General features: G+C 35.5%; 1 protein-coding gene across 1 annotated transcript; it reads left to right on the top strand.

The window, feature by feature from the left end:
- Positions 1 to 1,148: 1,148 nt before the first annotated feature.
- On the top strand, positions 1,149 to 27,172 carry LOC147069564 (WSCD family member CG9164). The gene is made up of 7 exons (XM_085950363.1): positions 1,149 to 1,467; positions 9,185 to 9,390; positions 10,534 to 10,723; positions 14,078 to 14,253; positions 24,500 to 24,575; positions 25,510 to 25,679; positions 26,759 to 27,172. Exons 2-7 carry the CDS (start codon positions 9,259 to 9,261, stop codon positions 26,942 to 26,944), a joined length of 930 nt encoding a protein of 309 aa, XP_085806489.1. The 5' UTR covers positions 1,149 to 1,467; positions 9,185 to 9,258; the 3' UTR covers positions 26,945 to 27,172.

Raw genomic sequence — 27,172 nt, 5'->3', positions numbered from 1 at the left:
CGGATGAACGGTATGGCTGCGCATTAAATACGAACAAACAAACACACAAATATTAATTTTTATATATTAGATATATGCAAATGTTAAATAATTCAAAAAAGAAGTAGTGTAACAAGGTTTATTATTCATCATTTTCATTATCAATTCTATTAATCAAAATTATTGACAACAAATCGTTATCTGCCTCTTCTCACTCTTCGTTGGGTTAAGTGCGGCTCCCAATATCTCTTGATAAAAATATAGGTATTTTCTATCCCCGTTATACTTATATTTTCGCGAGTTTTCCTTTCTAAATGTGACTATGGTGTGGCTCTATGTATACGATATGTGAACATCCAGAATGCAGTTCTCACTGACCTCATTTCTGCCCACCCCTGGTCTATATAATGTGAATGGCTTAATTTGTGTACAAGTCGAACAAATTTCGTGTTAGGTATTTTGTCATCACACGATGCAGTAATGAATTAAACAATTCCACCCATTCATACAAATATCAGTATGGCAGGTTATTTTGGCAATAACTGCATTGTAAATTGAGTGAATATAACAACACACCTACGGTGGCCGCGCGGCTTAAGCGTTGGACTATAACGCTGTGGGTCCCAGGTTCGAATCCTGGGTCTGGCAAGTACAGATATTGTTTTTCAATTTGTGTCTGTCAGGGTATGGACCTAATAGGTTGAGCAAGTGGGTGACATCCATTTCTCGTAACAAACAAAATCTGTTAATACAAACCTCTACTCTGTGGAGGCCCATAATATGATCCTATTAGGATCGTCTGGTCGAAAGAAAAGAAGAAGAATGTAAAATAAATTGTGATAGGGTACAATTTTTGTTATTTTTGATAGTATTGCTGTTGATTATACTTTTATGTTTGCCGGTTTGGTACTAATGAGTCCGTACTGAGAAATGATTTGCAGCTGATATAATATAAGTAACCGTTAGGTAGTTGTACGAGTATTTTTTACAGGTTCGCTGTCATATATTTAGAAACCGTAGACCTATTTTTTTCCTCGTAAGTTAGGGAAAACTTATTAGTTATCACAGTATGGCAATCATGTGCGTGAGAAAAGCTAATAAAATTGCCTCTCTTGTGAGAGATTACGGTCGCGCTTGCGTAATGGAAACAGAAAATATAAAACCAGTAAACTCAACGGGTGGAAGCGACGTCGCCGCGTACACAACCCACGGACGTCGCGACGCTCACTCCGGCCTAATATTACGAAAAAAAGAGCGTCCATAACACCAAATACTATTTCATATTTATAAATAACCCGCCTAAAGATTGTAGTTCACAAATAAACAGCGTCCGTAGATTATTGTCGTGCATTTGTGTCAAATATTAAATGGAATCGATCGCAGTTTGACAGGACGACAAAATAATACTCTCGTGCGAGATTATTTTTCAAAAAGGAACAAATTATTCATAGACAAAATGATGCAAATTAAATCGTGCCGTTTATAAAGGTATGGTGTGTGTGTTTTTCAAATGTAATAGATTATCGCCTCGTTATTTAATTTCAGTGTTTTTGTTTGGTTTTGTGATGTGTTTTGTTGATAGCAAACAATGTGTGCTTTGTGAAATTACTAAATAATGGAGCAGATTGATATCTGCAAAAAGCGCAAAGTGCCTTAATTGATTTTTAATTGATAATATCTTGAAATATGAAACAGGGTTTTCCGAAAGAAAGAAAACGCAAATGCGAGCTACAATATTAAGGCAGTATTTTTTTAAAACAAAGAAAAAATATTTGCCTACCGCAAAAATATTATATTGGTATTTAATTTACTGTCAAAATATTATATTTTTATATAATATTATATTAAATTTTATGATTGTCGTTCTATAAAATTGATATAATATTATTCAAATTTAAATCTTATTTATCTACGGTAGGTTAAAAATAATTAAGTTAAGTTAATGTACCTAAATCTGGAATAATACTATTTAAAAATAGATTTATAGATTTACCTATTACCTATTCTATTGTCTATTAATGATAATATTGCTTATAATTATTTTATTATTTTAAATTTAGAATATAATTATAATATCATGGAAACCTTTCAGCCATATAAAGTTTAAATTATTATGTTATCATTGCAGGCGAAACACGGCCAATCGTAAATGTATTATTTTATTTTACATAAGAAATATAAAAAAATATATCACAATTCAAAAATAGCCCACCTATTTTAAATATACCTAGGCACAATAATAATAATCAATCTAACTTTCCAGCGATTCGTCTCTTTGAAATAAGTATCCAATTCTTCAAAATAGATTACTTATTTCAATCTCACTCAAACGATTTGAACAAGCGCCTACTTTAACTGTGTATTTTTATTCATTAGTCATTCAAAGCTGAGCCAAATGTTTACAATCACTTCGATACAAAATTCGTATTCACGTGGATATGCTTAATATTATTAAAAATATTCCTGGTTTTAATATTTTTATGGACAAATTTAATATGTATACACTAAAATTTACTACGTTTTAAGTATTATGACAGGGCCCTGCCCAGTTCAAACAAGTGCAAAGCCCCTAGATACGGGTCATATAATATTTTCCCAACCAAAAACGCTTTACGAAGCATAGTAAGTAGTGCTAATTCTTTACATAGAAAAACTTTTTTTCTTGAAATTTTGTTAATGATAACATACTATTTTTACCAAATAAATCTTTTGAATATCGAGCAGTGGCGCGCTTAGTCATGTAGAGGCAGTGACGTCCCTAGACAAAATGCCGCCCCTAGGCTTCGCCAAAATGACGCCCCATTTTTATACAGTATTTTTTATCATAATTTCATGATTTCAATATCTAAGAAATGTGTTGTATGGATACATTACTAACAAAATATTAAATACCACTGAAAACAAAATTAAATCGTGGACGAAGAGCGGTAGGAGAGCGCTCTGTAAGACGGGTGCATCGTCAGTTTTGACAGCCAACTCAATTTACGTGCGTAGGTACTGGTTAATAAATCAGACTGTAATTGTTCGTAGATCTGCACGTGTCGTTGCTGGTTACCAAGGACGTTGAAGGGCAACGATGTAACGGGCGGCAATTTATCTCGGGACGTCACTGGCTGTGAATGGGGGGGCTGACAGGGCTCTTGTCTAGGAGACCGGGCTTAGGGCAGGCCCGGCGTGGCGGGTCGACTAGATAAATGAGATAAATACAATCTAAATTTGCTCTAATAGTGAAAACAGTCGCTTGCGGCGCTATTTTACTTCGGCGTTATTACCATTTTTAAATATATGGATGTGCACTGCAATTTTTTTTTGTCTTGCGTTGATACTCGACTACCCCATAATTCGATTTGTCAAAAAATCGCTAAAAATACCTACACGGATTTTTATTTGACCTCGAACACCATTAAGAAAACGCCACTGTAAAGCGACAGAGTGCTTTTAATCTTAGCGATAGGTAGGGGGCCCGGCAAAGGTTCGTGCTTCGGGCCCGTTGCAGGATGTGGGGGCCATGGTGCTGTCTCAGTCGTTACTATAAAGAAACAACCGAAAGTGTCAAACATTATTTGATTATACATAATGGAAGTCAATCTCGTAAACGTCAGTTCAATTATTTATATTTTATTTTATATGTTATTCCGTTCCGGCTCGTGAAATATGTAAAATTATCGCTCCGTCTCGTGGAACAAATATGTTGACCATCTGAGCTAGATAGGCCATAGAATAGAAAATCTGACACACTTATTTTTATAAAATACACATACAATTTGATGACTATGTAAATATCTTCAGAAAATTTGTCGAGCGCTCCGGTTCGTAAACTTTTCCATTTCGAGCGCTGGTTATCATGTTCATATTTTCTGAATAAATCTGTCTTTTATATGCGAAGAAGACGATTTCCTTGTTATACTAATCTGTTAATACAAACCTGTACTCTGTGGAGGCCCATATGATCCTATTAGGATCGGACATGGCAGCGCTCGAAATGGAAAATTTTACGAACCGGAGCGCTCGATAATTTTATGAAAATATTAACGTTTTTATTTAATTGTATATGTATTTTATAAAAATAAGTCTGTTAGATTTTTTAATATTTGATATATCTAGCTCAGGCAGTCAAATTAATATTTCCACGAGACGGAGCGATAATGTTAGAGATTTTATGAACCGGAACGGCGCTCCGGTGCGTTCCGGTCCATTTCGAGCCCTGGGGCATGGCACTGGGAAAAAAAATACACTTTTTCTATACGTTTTATTTGTACCTATTGAGAGAAGCAGAGAACCGGGAGGGATGGAGAGTCATGGTTGCTCGGAAGATGACTGAATTGCGGACACGATCCTCAGGCATGAGGAAACGACAAAGAAAAGAGAGATTGTTTCTACATCAATTAACGTGTGGTTATCTACGCAATGCAGTTTAAATGTTTTGCCTTTCATCTAAAATGTTAACATTGACATTTCCTGATTTAAAATAGAGCTTTTCGATCGTGATGCAACATAAAATTTTGTTTGCATTTTCATAAACGCAATCGCTCTGTAACATTGTCACATTGGCCGAGGTGAATTTTTGATTTCTATCTTTTAATGGATCTAATAGTCAATTACTACAAAATGACTTGCAACTTCGCCATGGTTTTGAACAGTCAGAACTTCGCTACGGTCCGTTAAATCAACATAAAGTTGTCGCTATGTTCCATCAAAATAAATTTTAAAAATCGAACAATAAAATATTTTCAATAATATGAATTTAACATTCTTAAATTTTGTGTATATTAATTAGAAGTAAGTATTGAATAAAAAAATATTCACAAGTGCCACCAGTGACGTCCCGTGGGGGTAGGCAGATAGAGCGTCGCTTCGGGGCGGCAGTTACTCGAAGGGTGGCAAATCGAGGGGAATCATTTGGTATATATGTAGAAATAGCTACCTAAACTTTGTAATAACGAATATATCTTTCCTTTAATAAATTCAGCTCACTGGTTGGAAACAAAATGTATTAATTTATTACTGTGATTTTTGTGCCGAGTTCCCGATGTCTAGTTTACTTCCGTTGCCCTTCGACGTCCATGGTGACAAGAAACGACACAGTGCACGGATGATATTTGGTTAACACCTGGCTCCACTTGTTCACAATAGCTAGGGAACACAGAAAATAGGAAGTTTATTATTCATTAACTTTTAGGTATGGTAGTAACCAACGTTACCTCTAATTTTTCTATTGTGTGTGCGGATCATCAACGCATTTGAGCAGTGGCGTAACTAGGGTTGGTGTCACCCGGTCCAGTAAATTTACACCTTCCCCCCACACACAAACGCACACATACAATTTTTCATTTATACTTATATTTTTAAGGTACATTTGTTAATTTCTTTTATTTTGTTAACTGTCAAATTCATGGTGGAACTGCATTGTATTGTTGTTAATTTAATAAATCGCATTTTTTTGTAGTACTCATTCCACTTTTAATCAATAAATTAGGACCGGTTTCGTCCGCCTCAGAGGGACATTTTCAACTGAATCAATATGTGTTATGTGGTACACTGGTATACAGGTTTGTGCATTCGAGCAAAATTAAGATCTAGCAAAGGAAACTTTCTTTTACAATATTTTTGTATAAGGACTGTGCGGGAGATGAAAACATGTGTGCGGACACATCTTGGTAGGTGTGCGCGCGCACACGCGCACACTTTAGAGGGAACATTGGTAGTAACATATTTTAAATCTCGGGTGTGAAGAAACATAGGATCAACTTAAAAATAATATGCTATTTTCAATAGTTACTCCAGCTGTAGCATAATATATATTAAAGTTTGTCACGTAAACGAAACACACATTTGATATTGGTAATATTTTAAGACAACCGGCGCCAGTCCGTCCGTCCAGTACGTCTTTAGGCAAAGTGTTTTAAAGTGTTTTGTGTAAAACTTTCATTTTTCGTTTCAAATTGCAAATTCGTTAGGTATTTAGGTATCTATTATATTATTTATTGTCGGCAACCTTATGCAGTGAAATACATACACAAAAAACCTTAAATTGTCATTCACACCATTTACTGGTGATTAGAGCTTTTCCACGATATCTACGATAGATTTGTGGAGTTCTGTGGCACTGATGATACATGGCCACTGATCTCATACGTTGTAATATAATATGTGTATTCGTTCCTTCATCCGACCTTTATAACGTACCGCCTCTATGCAACGTATGACCTGCTTACCCCTACGGGACGTCACTGCTCGGCGATCTTTGTGTTTCTCACGATTTATAGCGTGAGTAATAAAACGAGTAAATAAACGTTGATATATGCCGACTGGCTATTACATTTCTATCTTATTAATCTGTTGAAGAAAGCTAAAAAATAGGGCGCCGTGAAAAAGTTTTACATACTAAGGGCGCCGTGAAACAAAACAGTTTGAAAGCCACTGACATAGTCCATAAAATGTAAAGAATGAAAGCTAAAAATTGAAGAGGTATTTTTTTGTCATAAAAGCTTCTTGCTGTTTCATGGAAAATCTATCATTACATCAAATATTATTTGTAAAATACGAGATATTTATTTATGTTTAGATGAAAATTAAATTTTCGCCATTACGATAAGAAAACTCATTCATTATTTTAGACGATAAATTAAATTTAATTAAAATAATAATTTCACAAATATATTATGAACGAAATCACCTAAAATAAAAATCATTCGTTACAATGTCACATTTAAAAACACTCTTTTCACTATACACTGAAAAGTTATCAAATAATTGGAAATGTATACAGACTAATATAATAGAAATGAAAAGCCAGGCGATATATTATTATACCAAGAATTTGAAGCCGAATTTTGTTTGTGGCTTGATCACGGTGAGGCAATAAAATGCTTGCAATATAAAGCCTCCGGAATGTCCTCGAATAATACCAATATTAAATGCGTGTTTCGGTTACGTGACAAACTTTAAATTAAAAAGCATGGGTAGAGACGAATCAGTGACGTCCAAATTGGAGCTTGTGATTTGTCGACTTTTTCATTTCTCAAACTTAAGAATGATTGTTTTCTCTTGAATCTAGATTGTTTGAGAATTATTGAGATTCTTAAAAAAGTACCATTTTGTATATCGAAAAAAAAATCGGATTAATTATATGCAACATGAAAATTATTTGTTGGGGTTTTCCAGCATGTTAAAAGCTATTAAACCCTAGAAATATCGCGATATTACTAGGGATCGATATTTTAACATGGAACATGTTTTACTCATGATCTCCGACGCAAAAGCGTTACAAAAATAGACGTAGAATAACTAACCTCGATTACTTACGCGCGCCGATTATTTTCATTCTACGTTCAGTAGCCTACATTCTGTACGACGTATTGTTCGTCTATTATTATTACTTCTTTAGTTTTATTATTGTAATTACATAATTTTCAGAAAAGTAAACTTGTTTGAATCGTTCGGATTCTTTTAATTTGGCAAATAAATTTTCTTTCGAATTTGGACAACCAGCATTCAGAGAATCAGTAGGCAAAGCATGTTCCATGATTAATAATTTTAGCCGTCAGGGTTTAAGTATTTTTTGCAAACCAGATAGGTATTGAAAAACGCAAGATCTGGCGAGAAAAACGCTCCGTTGAGAATTAATGGAAACTGAAATACCTAACAGGTGTGGAGAAACAGGCAACCGATCTCGAGTGTGGAAGAATATGGGATACACTTCAACGTGTCAAAAATATGCTTGTATATTTTCGTTCTGACTCTCTACTGCTCTCGTTTTATGTAGGTACTTACTGCCGCTCATTCAATATGGTGTATTTGCAGGTTGCAACACACACTATTGTACGTCTGTAATGTGTGGCTCATTTCGTAGTGGACTCACACATTTAAAACCATGCGTCAAAATGTAGTGTATTGGGATATAGCATAATATATTCTTGAGAAATAATTTTTATTATTTAAAAAAAAATCCGATTGTGCTCGGCAGCCTAGTGAGAATTTCTCGTTTTCCGAGATTCTCATTGACGATTTCTCGGCCGTGGTCTTTTATCAATGGGTCGCCTGAATCGATATGAAGTATAAACAATCCAAGGCCGACTATAGTCAGGCCGGGACAATAAAATGTGAGTTGCGATGGTAGTGCAAGCAATTGGTTATATTCGAATGCAATGCGGTAACCAGTTTACGTATACGAAAAATTTTAATTGAATATTTCGTTAAAATTAAATGTTGTATTACAATATTTGTAGAACAATAATCATTTTCCACAAACAGTTTACCATATCCACTGCTAATTTCCAAACCGGCACTACTATCGAAATTCACAGCTTCGTGCCCCGGTCTGAATACATAATCATCATATAAGTATAAAATTTTCATTGATTTGAGTTTTGTATTTTTCCTTCTGTTTTTTTTGCGACCCGGGTTTCGCATTTTTTGCCATCTTCATGCACTATGCGCACTCACTAATAGCAACTACACACTGACAGCGAATAAGTTAAATATATTACATTATTGGTCATCGGTGAGTGCGCATAGTGTCACAAACATTTATTGATAAAAAAACTATATTTTCCATTGTCCAATTTGATTGTGGTTGTTGTTTATTTGTGAAAAACGTCCATTTCCAATGTGATAACCGTCTTTTTCCGCTCAGAGAAAACAGTCTATTGAATTGTGCAATATAATATTATATTCCCTTTTTATATTAATTTATGGGGAGGTGAAGTAATGGGTTACATGCAAATTGTGCGTACAACATTTCACCGTTGCACAGTTCGCCGCGAGCTTTCTATCAGAAAGAGATGACCGTATAGTATACGGTCTCCAATTTTATTAGATTCAATATGAAAATTAATTCAATTTTCATAGCTGATTTTGGCAAAATTCATAAATTCAAGAATGAAAACCTAACTTAACCTAACATAATAAATAATCCAGTACATCGGCTATTTTCAAAATATGTTTGCTGCTGGCTTCCTGTAAAGTGTAAACCGACAAGAACCGTGTTTTATTTAGACACGAATTTTATGTCAGTACTATACGACTCAAAGAGGTTGGATGGTCTTTAATATACGGCCATATATTTCCGATAGGTACAACATTTCACGGCGAAGTGTGCAAGTTTCCGGATACGGCGGCAATTTTGGGTTGGCACCCGGGCGGCATTTACCCTTGGTGCTTCCCTGCTGCTAACGCCTTCATTGTAGTATTATTGTAATTTCAGGCAGCTGATAGATGTCGCTAGCGTAATGTTGCTGTTGGGGTGATGGGTGAGGGGGTGAGCGGAGGCAGGGCGGCATGGGCGTGTCCCGGTGCCGCGTGGCCACTCTGGCCTTGCTCCTGGCCATCTACCTGGCCGCGGCCCTGCTGCTCTCCTCGGTCGCTCTGCACGAACCACGACCAGGCTCGTCCGCAGGGGGCAACGGAAAGGTGAGTGAAGATACGGAGGGAATTTAAGCCATCAGTTGACGGGTTTAGGTACGTGGAGTCCTGATTCCCTGACTGATTTTGAGCACCCTACGATGTTCAATAAAGACCACATAACAAATTAAAAATATAGAAATGTGAAACGCAGTTGCCCTGAACCAAGGTTTTGAAGCCGGGCTATTTTAAGCAGGCTTAGAAACCTGCCCGCTTTCATTTTAGTCAGAAATTGTCTGCCAATTCGATATGTACCTACTTACCTACTTTATTATTTATCTTAAGCAGACAAATACTTACACACCCCAAAATACACCCCAAAAATCTTTAAATTGAGACATATTAATAATTAGAGCATTTCCACAAAACCTAATCTCAAAAACTTGTGGTTTAGATACATAGAGGTCTATAGCGCTGACAGGTTTGGACACACCCTTGTAAAAATTTTGCCTGTGCGATAAACCGTCATTATACCCCGTACACGTGCATGGATTTACTGCTGATAGTACGTATTATCGCGGACAAAAAATGCACGTGTAAACACGTATTAACGTGCAGATTGCAAGATTGCATGCATGAATCAAAAAAGTTCAGAAGCTTCTGAATTTTCACGCGACAGTTGAACCATGCAATATCTGCATCTACGCAGTAGGACGATAGTAGTGAAGCTGCCGGTAAAAAAAACTAATTACACTGCGCTCTCAATTTGAGATTAACCGATTTTCACGACCTGTCAAATAGTACCAAATAATGATAACATTGCAGAATGAGATTGGCGAGACAGTCAGCATTTTTACGTGTAAATAGTTATTATCGCGATAGCTTAAAATACAGACTATTGATGCAAGTAAATCCATGCACGTGTACAGGCTCTATTGCTAATTTTTTATGCTTCGATTATATTTTTTAATGAAGCGACTACATCTACAAAATTGAAAACCGTCACTGCTCTCAAAACTTTATAGTTATATTTGTGTTCGTTCCATCATTTGCCACCCTTTACAATGTGCCGCCCCTGCAACGCATCATCTGCTACCCCCACGGGATGTCACTGTATGACCCAAGCCAAAGAGTGCATACATTTTATTTTATAGTACCTACCGATTATGACAGTTCATTTTAAATATCTAAACTATATTTATTTTTTTGCAGGCTACTGGTGTGAGTGGGGCTGGGTTGGGTATGCGCTTAGGAGGTCCAGGGCTGGCGCGCGGGAGACGCGGTCGCCCTCGGTGGTGTCGTCAGCTGCATTTCGCGGTTCCCCCAAGTTACACGGTCGCTCTCGCTTCATTTCCTGGCAGCGGCAACACTTGGCTTAGATATTTATTACAACAAGCCACAGGTAGAACATACATATTATATAATTTGAAACAACACCAGAAACATACATATTAGAAAAAATAGAAATATATTTACGTATTCCAAACGGGACATAAACACAGAACCATCTAACTATCTCAGGGTTGGATTTACGATTCAAGGAGCTCTGAGAAAAGCTAATTTTTTAAACGACATTTAGAATGAGTTGACTGATAAGTGCAAAAGTGATAATTTTACATGTTATAACGTCGTCTGCAATCATAGTATATTTAATTAACGGTTGCTACCTATCGTCGCTATAGGATTTGTTTCCCGAATATCCATTTTTGTCGAAATCGACATTTTAATGCAGTTCAATTTCTTTTATCGAACTCTACCGAAATCATTTATAAAAACAATATATTTTTATCTAGGAACAGAGATATTTTTTTAAAAAACCCGAATACGCCATGTTAAGTTATAATTACTCCGTGGTGTTCTCCCGAATGTCCAACTATTCGTACCTGAATATCCAAGTTAATTTCGGTCGAAATATATCTATGGCTGAGTGTTTATTTCCCGAATATGACTTAAGCCAATCAAACCGCGCTCACGCCGTGCATCTCGCTCCCACATTCACGCTGTCTAGCTCTAAAACAATCACGCCCACTTTTATATTTTTCGGCCGTCCGGAGACTTCTTTCAAATTTCGTCTTATTGATATTGTTTTTAACGTTACTATTGTTTTAATAGTGAATTCATCAAATTTGAAGAGATCATTTATCGCTGATACATCACCATTTCGCCCTGAACTTAGAGTAGAGTTGTGGAAATGAGTATTTTAACCTAAATAACTGCATTTTGTTTTGATAAATGACACAAAATCCCAACGGTTATATGAATTCTACAGTATGACCGGCAACTACTATGACGCAAAAAATAATTATTATTTCAAATTATTATTAATCAAACATTGTTTGTCTTTATTTTACTTTTAATCTAGGTATTTCTATGAAAATAAAGGCGATGCTATTATTTATTTTTGAATGCGCTGATAGTTAATTTAATTTAATATGTATGTTAGTAACTATTTATTTGGTGGATATTATATACTTAGGAACCTAACTAATATAAGCAGCCGATGGTAATTAATTTATACATGCTATTATTTTGTGTTGTTATTCCTTACAATAGTAAACATATAATATTTATTTGGTGGTTTGTAATAAGTTTAATTGTCAATTATAGAAATATATAGATATAATAATATACAGATATATATATAAATAGTTTTTTTTTTTTTTTTTGGAAAAAGTATAAATATAAAATTGTTAGCAAGTACGAGTAAGTACCATCATAAAATATTGGAGAAATGACCGTGACGTCGGTTAGTAATTGAAGTAGTAGATACCTTATAATATATTTTCTCAGAAGTGATTTAAAAAAATTATGTAAGTATGTTCAATTATTAGAATGGTACATTCTTAAATCTTGTGAATTATTCGTTCAATAAAAAAATAGTTAATTACTTAAAAACTATTTTATTACTTAATCCGAAAAAAACCGAAAAAGCGATTGCCTCATGTTATTATTACATACGAACTTGGGTAATTACGATCATTAAGTATTTAAATAGTAGAGGTAATTATTAATAATTATCGTGTAAATAAATATAACATTTGAGGCGCGTACTTTTTGACCACTCAGTAATCTGTGGGCCGTGCAGCAATACGCTACCTACGGTCTTAAATCCCGAACGTCCATATTTTGTCCCGAATATCCATTATTCTGAGAGAGCGCTAAAAATTTCCCGAATATCCACAGTGTGTACTTGTAAATAAAACGCATTTTCTGTGCATTTAATGATTTATACCAGTATATTATTCTTGGAATCTATTATTCTAATGTTGCAATCATACAGTATAGAAAGAATGATTGATACATCTACTGATATTAAAATATATGACAATGAAATTTGTTTTTCGTCTCCTGTAAAATTGACATTTGGTCTATTCGGGAAACAAATCCTATAGCGACGCTATGTTTGCTTAGTTTTTGGACCCTACAAATTATTCTTCGGGGTAGCTGCTTCGTTTGTTACCTATAAGATTTTTTTCAAAATGTTTTGAAATTTTATTTTTCTGACCTCGAGGCGCCTAGTACTTCAAGAGCCCTGGGCTATAACTATAACTCCTTTTCCTATCCAGCCCCGTCTGAGATATTATTTAAAATACCTACCATTATAAATAATGGCGACCATCTTTAGTAATAATGAATATACCTACATCATATTAACAACACTTTGATTCATAGACGGCATCAGAATATTTTACATGTTAATGATAACCACAAAAGTCCGCCATAAATAACTTTACTGTATTTTCCCAAATCGCTTCAGATGTTAACATATTCCACTTGCGTGAATGAGTTTAGGTGGATGTTGTTATATATATATTTTCTAATAGGGTTAGGTCATTCAGTGTGCTCTTTTGATTACCTACTCTGTATAACTATTGTTAATTTGTATAAATATACACATTTCTTTATTTTTTGAACGTCTTGGATTTGTAATTTGTAAACTTTTCTACGTCAAAGTAAATAAAAAAATGTTTTGAATTTTAAGTCTCAAACCAGACATTATAATATGGATAAGCTTGTATTAGATTTAAAAGGCTTAAGAAGCAAAAGAGCGTCACACAGACATTATGCGTCACATCTTTTAGAGCAGTGTTGCCAATTCTAGAACTGTCATACATATAATGTAATTTTTTTCACCAACAAGATCGTTAGCTATTTGCAATACTAATAAATACAATAAGCAAACACATGTGTTAGCTAGCATTCAAGCCAAATTCAAGCTGAAATTGCGGTGCGTTTTTGTTCTGACTATGAAAATAAACATCCATAAATGTTAAAGATTGAATCGACGCTTGTGTAACGTCTATGTTAATAATTCTTTATGATCAAATTGAGTCATTTAGTTTACATTATATTAGTTCATAGGCCATCCATTAAAGCCATACAGCTAGGGCCGCGCCTAGTGTGGTCACGTCCGGGAGCCAACCCAAAATTGCCACCCCTCCCCACACAAATATATATTTTTTAACATAGAATATGTTTATTGGCAGGATATCCCTAAAAAAATCGTAACGCAGAGGTGTCACGTTTTTTGTCAACATTTAATTTAATGTGTATTTTTGTTGTGAAGGGTGGCAGTAATGAACATTTAAAATTAACATTCATTAAAACGAAAGAAAAAGATTTATGGTTACTCTTTAAATTCAGATGCTGTCGTTCAGTGCACAGGGTGAGCCTACACCCATGCATCTAACACCAAAAACTTAACCTGAATATGTATGTAGCTTCTTCGCTTTTTACTCATAATTTAACATTCCAGGTGTTCACACGGGTTCAGTTTACAAAGACTATGGCCTCCTGAAGAATGGCTTCCCTGCCGAAGCAGTGTGCAACGGCTCCGTTCTCGCCGTGAAGACTCACGAGTGGGGGCCGCTGGCTCGGAATCCCTTCAACCGTGCAGTTTTGCTGGTTCGGAACCCTGAACAGTCGATACAGGTGACTTATTATTTTAAATTACATTCATATCGATTGGATCGTATCTCTGTTACGGTCAGTCGCTGTTGATTTGTGGAGCATTTAGTCTTGTACAGTACAGCATACATTTGCACACAAACGAATAAACAATGTATAAAAACTACATATTTATATATTGATACGAACTAACATAATAAATGCCTGTAAACATCCTGTAATCGGCAGTTAGTAAGAAAAAAACTCATACATAATAATATTATAGGTATATATATGTAACATTAAATGAGATGATCGAGGAATGCTAGATCGAGATACACAACAATACAAAGAATTCCACGAATCATGGCACAGTGTAGATATTAAGTAACGTTGCTTGACTCTGCGGGGCTGGAAAGATAGAGGGTAGGTAGTCGGGAAGTAGCCCTTGAAACCGCCTAACCTTTTTTTTTCGCGCCAACCAAGGCCTGAACAAAAACGATGCATGAGTGCGAGTGTGAAAGAAGTATTCGGCACTCTTATAATCTCTGCGACACGCACTAGAGTAAGATATAAGGTCTACATATGTGTGAGTTAGTTTCCAAAAGCATCACCGGCAAATCGTGGTGAATCGCTTCACGTAGCGTCGATAACCTGCGAGCTTGTGTTGCTAAAATTGCTATTTTTTGTGTTGAACATAAAGTCAGTGGTAAATATTTTTAGTTAATTAAGTAGGAAAGATGGTTCTGTGTGTTGTATTAAAATATGGTAGCCGTACTGATAAGCAAGAAGATGGTATTACGTTTCCTAGGTAAGTTGATACATGTTCGTGATAATTTATTTGTATATTATTACTAACTGACCCGGCAAACGTTGTTCTGCCATATAAATTATTTCTAGTGAATATTTTGGTTGTTAAATAAAAAATAACGAATGTATCGTAAGTGTGTGGGGATGGGATCTATGACAGAAAGAGGAATAGAGCGCTGTAGACGATGACCGCCGATAAAAACAAAAAAACATCAGCCATCTATTTTCTCAATTCAAAATGAGTAATGATGTTCATAATCAATGAATTACCTGTAATAGGATCTCGTTGTTTAATGTTTATGCAATATCCGTCTTGTCCCTTCCATATTGGAGAGCGTCCTATGAACGGTGTGTGTCAGCGATGAACTCCAGATTATTGTTTCTTCTTCGAATCACGATTTCTCGCGTTGATGTGCGGTCGCCAACCATGATTCCAGCAATATCGTCAACAACGGTCGCAATGAATCGACGTACGTGCTCTCCAGCTGGTGTTTTATCAGGATTGATGACAATAGCGTGATTATCACTTTGCAATTCGTGCATGTGTGCTTTGAAGAATTTCAATAATTCATTGTGCTCATTCAACAGGGCGTCCAGTTCGCCGACGATGCGCCTGGCATCAGGCGAATTGAGGCTATTGTAGCCGCAACGTACATCCACATGATTGATGTCCTCACCGCCGCGCCGCGCCCATGAAGTAGATTTGTAAAAAATTATGTGGTTCGTTTGGCATTGGCAGCAATGAACCTACTTTGTGGTATACTTGGCCTTTGATTTTGAACGTAGAATGGAATTGTTGACCATTTGCCGCAGTATTGTGAACTATTTCTGTTGCTCCGGACGAAGTCATTTGGAAGCATGAATTGAATGTGCGAATAGACTTCAGGAACAGGTTTGAATCTGGAACCGTGCCGATGAGCAAGCCGTTCAATGGTTCTGGTGGTATCTCAATTTCTGGTAGTTGCACTTTTCCTGATGCGCAACACATCCCGGCTGACTCATGTTTGAATTTGAGCGCATGATAATGGGGACATTCTTTGTCCATAGCACCAATCAGCACTTTTGGATGAGCGGAATATTCAATATCTGGCTCGTACTCGAATGCGAGACGAAGGAACAAAGCGGATGTAAATGTTCGATGTACTTGTTGGCATTGTCGGTCATTTGCTCTGCGTGTGTTAACTACGAACCGGCGCGCTTGGCTCCGTTCCAATTGTCGTTGTTGATTTCGTTCAGTTCGTGCCTCTTGTGATTGAGATGCACGCAATTGCGACATGCTTACACGCACGTTTTTGTTATCTTGTTGGATTTGTTCTTCTGTTCTTTCTGCTCTACTATTTCGCATGTTTGTTGCTTTATTCGTTCGACGGCCCAAATGGCCCCCCTTGCGTCTTGCTGGCATTGTGCACTGTAATACACGCACATAAAAATAGATAAATTAAAATAAATCATACAAAATTTTGCACGCACTGCGTTGTGATATGCCGAATGAAATGTCAAAATGACGCGACGCTTCTCTTGAATTCTTCTTGGACGTAGCGCCATCTGTCATTCAACAACATAAATAATTTCGTTCTGTTTGAAATACGAACGACGGTTAAATTGGTTCATACAAAAATAATAAAATCGCGATTAAAAAATGGGAAGGTGGGGGTAGGAGGGTGAAAATTTGGGGTTATAGGTATTTTTTTATGCCAAATAATAAAAAAAATACAAAAAAAAATTGTCAAAAAATAAAAAGAAAATTTTTCTGGATGGAGATACCCTAATCACCTAGCGGTATGAAATATACTTGTTGACCTATTCTCATACCTAACAAATATACATGAAAAAAATCATAAAAATCGGTCGAGCCATTTCGGAGGAGTTTGACCACAAACATCGTGATACGAGATTTTTATATATATAGAGATATATTTTAATATCAGTGACCTAGTGTTTCTTTAAAATAACTTAAATTGTGGATATCTTTACCTAATGGTTGCATTTTGACCGCTTAAAAATACTATATAACGTAAAAAAATAGAAAATTATATTTTAATTCTGAGTGTCTAGTGCGAGCACTTTGGGCGAGCACTAGCGAAATGGTCTATGGTCTCGAACATTTGTAGACGAATGCGTTCGCTCGCCCACAAACCAAACGCACGGCACGCAGCTTCATTTAGCAATGCAACGGGTGGCGTCTAGATGTATCTATAGTCTATGGCGCCAACCTAGTTTTAACAATAACATGTAATCCCAAATGTTTTGTTACTTCAATCCGTATCTATGTCTTATATCCTGTGTGAAAAGCAAAATATACTCAATATATAATTTCCCCGAATCCGTGGTTTTAACTAAAGTGAAAACAAATCTTACGACATAAACCTTTCCATATCAATATGTATATTATATACAAATGTTTTTTTTGCACTCTGCCACAGATGAAGAACATTTGTGACAATGTAGTGATAAACATGCGACTGTGGACATGCGTGCAGGATTTTTTAAAACTTTATTATCAGAAGTAATGACACAGTGACGTCCCGTTGGGGTAGGCAGATTGAGCCTCGCTTGGGGGTAGCAGTTACTTGAAAGGTGACAAATGAGGATAATCATTTGGTATATATAGAAATAGCTACCTAAACTTAGTGATAATGAAAATATATTCAGCTCACTGGTTGGAAACAAAATGTATTAAGTAACATAAAAGGTTTAACAACTTTTTTGTCAGATTCTCAATGTCTAGTTTACTTCCGTTACCCTTCGATGACATTGGTGACCAGAAATGACACGTGCAGATTTGTGAATAATTACAGTCTAACTTATTAACAAGGTGCACAAGTTACGTTGGCAGAGCGTCTCACATTCCGCTCCTGGTCAAAGATTTTAGTCTTTATCGAAAATAATATCATTACAAATGTTGCCAAGTTTTGTGAAGAAGAAAAGTGACATAGATCGGCCTTAATTCCTCAAGACAGAGCAAATTAATGTATCGACAAAATTGATATATAAGAAGCCACTGTTTTATCAATCCCCACTTTTGGGGAAAACAAGATATTTATAAAGTTAATTTTGTATGTATTAATGGTATATATTTTGTTAGTAATGTATCCATATAACATATTTCTTAGATATTGGAGCCATGAAACAATGATTAAAAAATACTATATAAAAAATGGGGCGGCATTTTGTCTAAGGACGCTACTGAAATGACGTCATGTAATCTCGTGGAGTGCTTTTTTGATTAAATTGTGCATTTTTTTACGATGTGGACTGTCCAAAATACATTTCATTTGATAGCAGTATTTGCAAGTGTGGATAATAACAATCATATTATTATGTTTGTTTGATGATATTCTGTCAGTATGTCAGTTGGTTATATAAAATTATATTGAAAATACACATTTTTATTGAAAGAGGAAACTACGAAACCAGTCACACTAATATAATTATGTAGCGTAAAAATACTGCATATCTAGGTTTTTTTTTTTTGATTGGATATCATTAAAAACTAGTTAGCCCAATAATTATTTCTAATGCTGGCAAATTGTCCCACCATGACGTGTCAATAAATGTTTAAAAATCTGCATGTTGTTATTTAAAAATGATTGGCTTGTATGTTATATTTGAAAAATTATAATATTAACTAAATTATCAGAAATCAACTTTGCTAAAAATAAAATAGCATGAAACATCATTAAAAATAATAAATTTGAGGTAATATTTATTATATTGGTTATCAAAATGTGCTGAAAATGAAAGTCCTTGTCATAACATATTGTGTAAAAAATTATGGATAGAAATTACTAATAATAGAATTTAATTTGTATGGTGATACAAATTATTTTAATTCGCAGCAGTAAATTCAACACTTATGTTTCAATTTATTACATTTTACTCTAACACACACCTATATCATTTAGTGCTTCCAAAAACATTATTATTATTACAACGTTTTTCTTAGGTCGTATTCTTATTTGTCTGTTTGTCCGGTAGAAATCTTGCAATCGATTTTGAACTAACTTCCCGACTAGCTAGACATTTGAAACTTTTTAAATATATCAGAACACGATGCCAATGCATTTTTTTAATACTTTTAGCCATCTTTAAGTAGAATTGAATTCATTTTTATTTATTCTGTTTTGTATGAAAAGTTATTTCGATACCATTATTGGTTGCTAGGGGGCTCTAGCAACTAAATTATTAAATAATATATACATGCGTTACTATGGAAGTCAATATGAAATGACATTTCATTATTCAGTATTTCTATCAAGTACAAATTTTTTTGATCGTTTAAGCTAGTCAAGTCAAGTTTATATGATTTAACATAAAATTTAAAAACGTTGTATATAAAAAGTTCTTTTTATCATGTAATTATTTTTATAATGCTCACATGCAGATTTTGTTCAGACATGATTCCAATCAAACGGAAGATTCACTGGAAGACTGAGGCTTAATATATGAAAGTGAAGCTGACAAAAGAAACCTAGAACTAATGATTACATTAGCTGCAATTGTAGCAAGCCTCACATAATTTTAGTTTCACTAAATCAGTTAATTATTTTATTAATTTTATTTTTAAATCTACAGATATTGCCAAGATTCTAAAATATGGATTTATTACTATTTAATTTATTTTATTGAACTAGTGTGTACTTCTTCTTCTTCTTCTTCTTTGCCCATATCCGCCCCTTAGCTGGAGCATATCGTCACCGTTCAGGCAAAAGTCACCAACCCTAAAAACATAGTTTTGAGATATCGCAATTTGAAAGTTTGAAAATGCAGGAAAAATCAGATTTTAATGTTTTTAAGGTTTTATCTACATTAAATTATTTTCTCATGTCTTCTTAATAATTTCTTTAAGGTAATTTTACTTTTTGATGCTAATTAAAACATCTGGAAGGTTTTGAAGGAGGCAAGGGAGCTCAATTATGGTTTGGTGACTTTTGCTTGTTAATAATCTGAACAATGTTAGCCAAAAGATGGATCAGTAAAACGAAGGATTTTTTTTTTATATAGTCAATAATGTCTATTCACCTATAATGACTTTTGCTTGTTAAGATTTTATCGAAAGTCATTTAGTGAAAAACAAATAATTCGGATTTAAGCAAAATTTTACTAACTAATGTACTGTGGTGAGTTTTGCATCTTAAAGAACATAATTTTACGCTTCGGGTGACATACTCAACTTAAAACTGCCATTTTCAGGGTTGGTGACTTTTGCCTGAACGGTGACGATATGGAAACCACGTGGCGCCTCCAAGAATCCCTGTCGCTCGCCAGTCTTCTTGCTTCGTTCCAGGTCAAACCAGCATCCCGTAGCTCCGCCGTATACACTCTGTAGATTGTATTTAGCGGCCTTCCAGGACGCCGGAATCCGGTCGGCTTGAAGAACAGGAAAGCCAGGTTAAAGTTCTCTTCTGGCATTCGCAGCACGTGGCCGAGCCAGGTCCAACGTCGCCTCTTCACTTTCAGTGTGATGAGAGGCTGCTTGGTACGTTCTCTTATCTCCTCGTTGCTCCTAAAGTCATACCACCGCACACCCAGTATTCGTCGCAAACATCTGTTTTCGAAGCTCAGTATACGGTTGCTCTGAGCCTTCGTAAGGTGCCATGATTCGCTACCGTAAAGCAGCACCGTCAGAATGCAAGCGTCGAATAGGCGGCATTTGGTTTTGACCGAGTACAATCGTGAGTCCCAGACATTTCGCATCGAGTTGAATGTTGCTCCAGCCATTCCCATTCGGATAGCGAGCTCTTTCTGCAAAATGCCATCTCCCGTGATGTGTACCCCCAGATACTTGAAGCTGTCGACGCTCTCGATGCTTTGTCCATCGCTAATCAGAGGGAAATCTGGATCAGGACAGGTGCTATTGCACAAGACGTTGGTTTTCTTCGCGTTGATTTTCAAACCAACGCGAGAGGAGTTGTTATGCAACCTGTCGATTGTCTCTTGAATGCCCTTGATTGAGTTGTCGAATAGGACAGCATCATCGGCGTATTCCAGGTCGCATAGCTTCACCGTGGGGGTAACAGGTATGCCTCGGTCAGGTGGTATTGACTTCCGTAGTATGAAGTCAAAGAGAATGATAAAGAGAAACGGTGCAAGGACACAACCCTGTCTGACTCCGGTCGCGATCCCGAACCATTCCGTGACAGTGTCTCCAATTCTGACACAGCATTCGCTATTCTCGTGCAGGCTTTTGATTATGGCAATGATCTTGGGAGGGATCCCGTATGCTCCCAGTATCATCCAGAGGGAGGGGCGGTGCGGACTGTCTGTACACTGTATAATTTTATAATAATGGTTTTACTAATTACTATATTATAAATGACGATGTAGGAAACAAAAAATGGTTTACTTACACAGAATTAAAGCTCACATTATAAAAAACCATTTAAACAATGATTTGAACAAGACATATAATATTATGTTACATTCATAGATTAAATATAATACAGATGGAGTGAGCTCATGCATTGGGACAGGAAATAACAGTTTATTTTTAATTACTGATTGCATTCCAAACTCTTCGGTTCCGTTCACAGCCACATGCAAGAAATCAACCAACGTTATTTATGACACTTCTATGTTAACTTGACACATATATGGCAGAGGACTGTATTTTGTACCTAATACAATTAGCAACCTTCCACCTTGCATTAGTTACCTTCAAAGATGGTAACTAATGCAAATTAACGTGCAAAAATCATCCATATTCAGTTCAAGATTGTAGTACAAACTTGATTGTCTAGATATGTATGCAATTATTATCAGTACCTTATCGTATGTGATAAATAATAACATTGCATATTATAATAATGACGAGCCGATGACTGAAGTAGTGCAAGTGAACCGATAACCGAACTTATAACCACGTGTATGGATTTACTGCTGACAGTACGTATTATCGCGGCCATAAGATGAAAATGCTTTTGTAAACACGTATTATCGTGCAAGTCGCAGGATTGCATGCGCGGATGAAAAAATTTCAGCAGCCTACACAGCGCAGAGCATTTTTGAGGTTTACCAAATTTACAAATAGCACCATAAAATGACAACAACGCGTCTCGCCTGAAGAATGAGATTGGCGAGACGGTCAGCACTTTTACGTGTAAGAATGTACACACTATTGGTGCCAGTCCCAGAGTAATAATATAAAGAGAGTGGGTATTGTTCGGCAAAATGAAGCCGTGTTTCTTGCGTATAACGCACAGTAGAACCTCAATTTTGTTATTATTAACTTAACTATGAAACGTTATACCACCATATGCTTCTCAGTACACGTCATGCTCGTAGTCATCCAAATCAATATTTACCGGCGACATGTATAGGTCACGCAATGAAAGCTGAAGCCATCCACAGATACGAAAGCTGTGTATATTGGTGTGTTTCTGAGGCAACGGACATTGCACAACGTCTGCGAGAAACAGCCGTTTGTCTTGCTTATGCCTACTTATTGCGCTTATAGCGAAAAGAGGACAACATGCGTATACGTTGATGTTTAGAATATTCCAGACGCTTTTACAGGCTGTTCCTTTATTGATTAGTTCGATGGATCTTTTGTTTGTGAGAGGTCGTTTAAAAGTCGATTTAAACATTTGAAACATACTGTTTGTAAACATTGCGTCTGTGTGAGTATTGTCGTCGCCTCGACTTTGGTGTGCGATCTATACAAAAATTATTTATTCAGCCGTAGAAATTCTATCTTACTCTAACACATATTGCGGAGATATGAGTACCTAATGCTTTCTCACTCGCACTTATTGTTCGTTTTTGTTCAGGCCTTGGTGCCAGTAAACCCATTCACGTGTACAGGCGCTATTGGTAAATTAACCTCAAATTGTAAATGTAAATTCTACATAAATGTTTTTAAAATTCTGTAAATGAGAGCTTTTTTTTATACCATGTTCAATCCTAAGAAGATAATATTATATATTAAATGGAGGTTTTTAACAGATTTTTGTTTTTTATGAGAAATGGACGTTAGCGACTTGCTCAATCTATTAGGTCCACATTCTGGATAGAAATTTGAAAAACAACATGTGAATTTTGCCAAATACAGGATTTGAACCCGGGACATTGTGGCCGTGCGAAATGAGATCTAGTTCTCAAATAATCTTCTTCTTCCGACCATGTCCGATCTTAATAGGATCATATGGGCAGATTTTGTTTTTTACGAGAAATGGATATCAGCCACTTGCTCAACCTATTAGGTCCGTACTCTGACTCATACACAAATTGAAAAAACAATATGAGTACTTGCCAGACCCAGGATTCGACCCTGGGACCCACGACGCAATAGGCCAACGCTTAACATTACCTATTACTATTAAAAGAAAAAAATATTGATATTTAGTGTTTGAAGGAGCCAAAACATTCAAATATGAAAATAATAATAACTTTTATTACATCATTTCCATGGGATATAATCCGACATTGGGAATAAAATGTTTATAACTTTTCAGACAAAGATTAAATACTGTTTCACACAAAAATAGTTATGTATATATTACAGTGATGTGTAACCTGGTCCCTGATATCTGAATATGTACAGTATAACTCCTATTTTACGTTTTTTAAGGGACTGAAAAAAAAAACCTAATTGGAGGGAAAATGTAAAAGGGGGGTATTCAAAAAAAGAACATTTAAATTTTATGTTTCTAAAAAAATAACGTTTTATTAAAAAACAACATTCAATTTAAATTTCTATTGAAATTTTTTTTATTTTTTATTTAAAAAATCTTGTATATTAGTTTGTTGCATTTTTGTTTTTTTGTTATGTACCTAATTCTCTTTCAAGACTATATAAACATTTAAAAAAGTCATCTTGAATATCAGCAAAGCTTGTAAAGTAGGTTTTTATACCCTCGATGAACCTCATTGCTTCTTCTTTTGTTGGAATATCAACCTCTTCTTCATCAGACAGTTCTTCAGCAGACAAGTCTGCTGGTGTTAAATGACTGTCAACAATGTCATCAACTTCCACTAAGTCTGATGTCATAACATTGGAGTCAAGGTTTACATAATCCTCCAGGGGTTGGTCTGAAATCCTTTCCCAGCCTTCTATAACATCACACTGGATAAGCGCGCGTAACTCGCATATTTTGAATATTTCCGACGTAAATCGCGGGTAAGAAAAACGTAAATGCGGGTATTAAATGTACTAAAATACATCGGGACTGAAAAAATTACACGCAATTGCCGGGAAAATGTGAATTCCGGGCACGTAAAAACGAGTTTATACTGTACTATCTATAGAGTATATACGGTGAAGCTACGGGATGCTGGTATGACCTCGAACGAAGCAAGAAGACTGGCAAGCGACAGAGATTCTTGGAGGCGCCGCGTGGTGTCCATAGAATCCAACAAAGGGACGGATATGGCCAAAGAAGAAACCTGCTCTTAATTGATTTTCTAATTAAGTCACAATTACTTGTTGAATCTTCAGCATGTCAATTATTAATGTAGGTGTTATTTTATTTTATTTCATCAGGCTGAATTCAATCGGCAGAGCGGTGGCCATATTGGATTTGCTTCGCCCGATAGGTACAGACGCACAAAAGGAAAATGTAAGCAAAATGTAATTCATAATAATTTCAGTTTTATTATTATAGAATGCCTATGCTAAAAATGTGCAGCACTCGTTTATATTGGTTTCAAATCTGATTTTGACAGTCAAATATTCAATTGTGAAAGAATTTTTAAATGAAAATGTTTGAAAACCACTGAAGGATAAATTGATTGAAAATATTTTAATAAACGAAACGTTAATGAGGTACTTGATATATTACCAAAAATTAAAACCCTTCATGCTTTGCTACAGCCACCATCTTGGAAAATGGTAACCGATTTAAAATGTAAATTAAAACATAAGTAATGTATGAAATTCACAGTGAATTTAAAAGTCTTTTGACAAAATCGTCGGTTTAATAACTATAATTTTAATTCAAAATTCCGTTGCAGATGCTTATTAAAAATAAATGTTGGTATCTATTTTTTAATGATTTTTTTTTTAAATTGTCGTCCATTTTCCAAGTTGGCGGCCATAGTACATAAAAATATATAAGTGTTTTATGGTATATTATTACTGGGCACTAGCATTAGGCGTAACATGCAAAGCCTTCTCTTTGGGAAAATTATTTTCAGGAAAAGGATTATTTTTACCTAATATGACTTGAATATTTGACCTTCCACCAAGGATTGATTATTCGGCTCTCGTAGTCCAGTCCATAAGGCGCTGGCCTTTCATCCAGGGGCTCCGGGTTCAATTCCCAGTGAGGTGACAAAATATTAATGTGATTTTCTCAAAGTCTGGGTGTTTGTGTTTGTTTCTCTAAAACTACTCTCATTGGGCCTTATGGTCTGTTGTAGTGTTAAAAAGAATAAAAAAATAACAGTAAAAGTATTGTCAGCTTTTACGTTTAATTTTCTTAAATTCAAGTATACCTAAGATGAATCGAGCTACTTCATTACTTATTATTGTTACCTGTCCTATTTTTCCAGATTGGCAGCGATTCGTGGCTGAAAAGCTGATGGCCTGGAGGCAAATGAATCTAGACTGGCTTTTCAACTTCACGGGGCCCGTCCATGTTATATTTTACGATGACTTAGTTAGAGACGTAGAGAGGACACTGAGGAAAGTTTTAGACTTCTTGGAGTTCCCGATAGATGAGGTGAGGAAACGATTTTTATTCATTGTTTAATCCAAAGCCAAAGGGGATGTCACAGGTTTATAGCCCGGGGTGGTCCCTGGATTTCTCTTGAAACTCTGCCTTTTTTGTTTCAATCGCGAAAAGTGTTAAGAAACCTTTTCTATATTGAGGGAGCTTAAATATATGAATTAATGAAGATTAATAAATTAGTCATTTCGCATTGAAGATTATTCAGTATCAAACTCGCATGGTTACCACTCGCATCTGTCAAAAATCCCAAACATTTTCATAGGACAATTATGATCAAAAAGGTGTTGTTACAAATGAAAAATATTGGACTATTTTCTGATGATTGTACCAGATTAAAATAACTTACTTAAAGCGTTAAAGCTCTTGGCATATTGTTTGACTCAACATTATCTTTTTACTCATACATCACTTCTAAAGCAAGCTTCTAAGATTCATCATAAGAAGCCATTCTCGAATCCAAATGTGTAGTGTCTACCTATCTTAGTGTCTATTATATTATTAAGTATTATTCTATCTATAAAATATCCAAAATTATGTATGATTTAATGGGATAATTTTAGATATTTTATAGATATACAAATATTTTTTGACAATTACCTATTATGGTTTGGTTTTCGCAGGGTTTAATTGAATTTTAAAACTAACCAACATCATCTGTAAATTGTAGTCTTAGTTAAATGAAAACATATACGTATGACTGACAAAGTTTAGTATGTACTATTTATGGCGGATCTTAACAGCCTACCTCCACCCTTCGCCACTGGCGTGCCGTAATACTTAAATCGCAAACAGCCCCATGACGTAGATATCAATATAATATAGAAGCCAAACAGTAGGTACCATTCTTTAAACGATGACAACATTAACTTGTTTTACTCAGTCTGCCCACCCCACAACATCTGCTACTGTAAACATTCATAACCTACAAAACATGAATATTATGCTAAATTTTAGTTTTTGTTTTATGATATATGTATCTATAAAAATATAATATTGAATGATCCAAAAGCAAGAAAATTACATGCCAATTGATTTAAAATGTAATTATGAATCTACATATTTGTTTCCAGGAAACATTTCAATGCGCTTTAGAGAGAAGAGAAGGAATATACCGTCGCAAGAAGCGGCTGCTGAGCTTCGATCCTTTCACCCCCAACATGCGGAAGGCCATCACTTTCGAGATGGAGAGGGTCTACGACTTAATCCGCCGCAGCCAGGCCCTCTACGGTCCACAACTCTCCACGCCATTTAGATAACACATTGTTAGACGGATAATTGACAAGTAGACATGTTAATGTATTACAAACCAAATCAACAGAGGGTATTAATGTTAATATTAATCAAGGTTATATTAAGCTTGCACTGCTCTGTCTAAGTTAAGGATAAATCAGTTAAACTAGGGTTACCATAAGTCCTCTTTTCCCTTGATGTGTCCCTTTTTGAAGAGAATATGGCAGTAAAAAAATATATAGGTATGGATACTT

This window comes from Rhyacophila brunnea, unplaced genomic scaffold, assembly GCF_057557595.1.
Source record: "Rhyacophila brunnea isolate RB1 unplaced genomic scaffold, BYU_Rbru_1.0 scaffold_23, whole genome shotgun sequence".
Taxonomy (NCBI): Eukaryota; Metazoa; Arthropoda; class Insecta; order Trichoptera; family Rhyacophilidae; genus Rhyacophila; species Rhyacophila brunnea.
The sequence above is the reverse complement of the archived record's forward strand: the minus strand, read 5'-3'. Positions and strand labels throughout refer to the sequence as shown.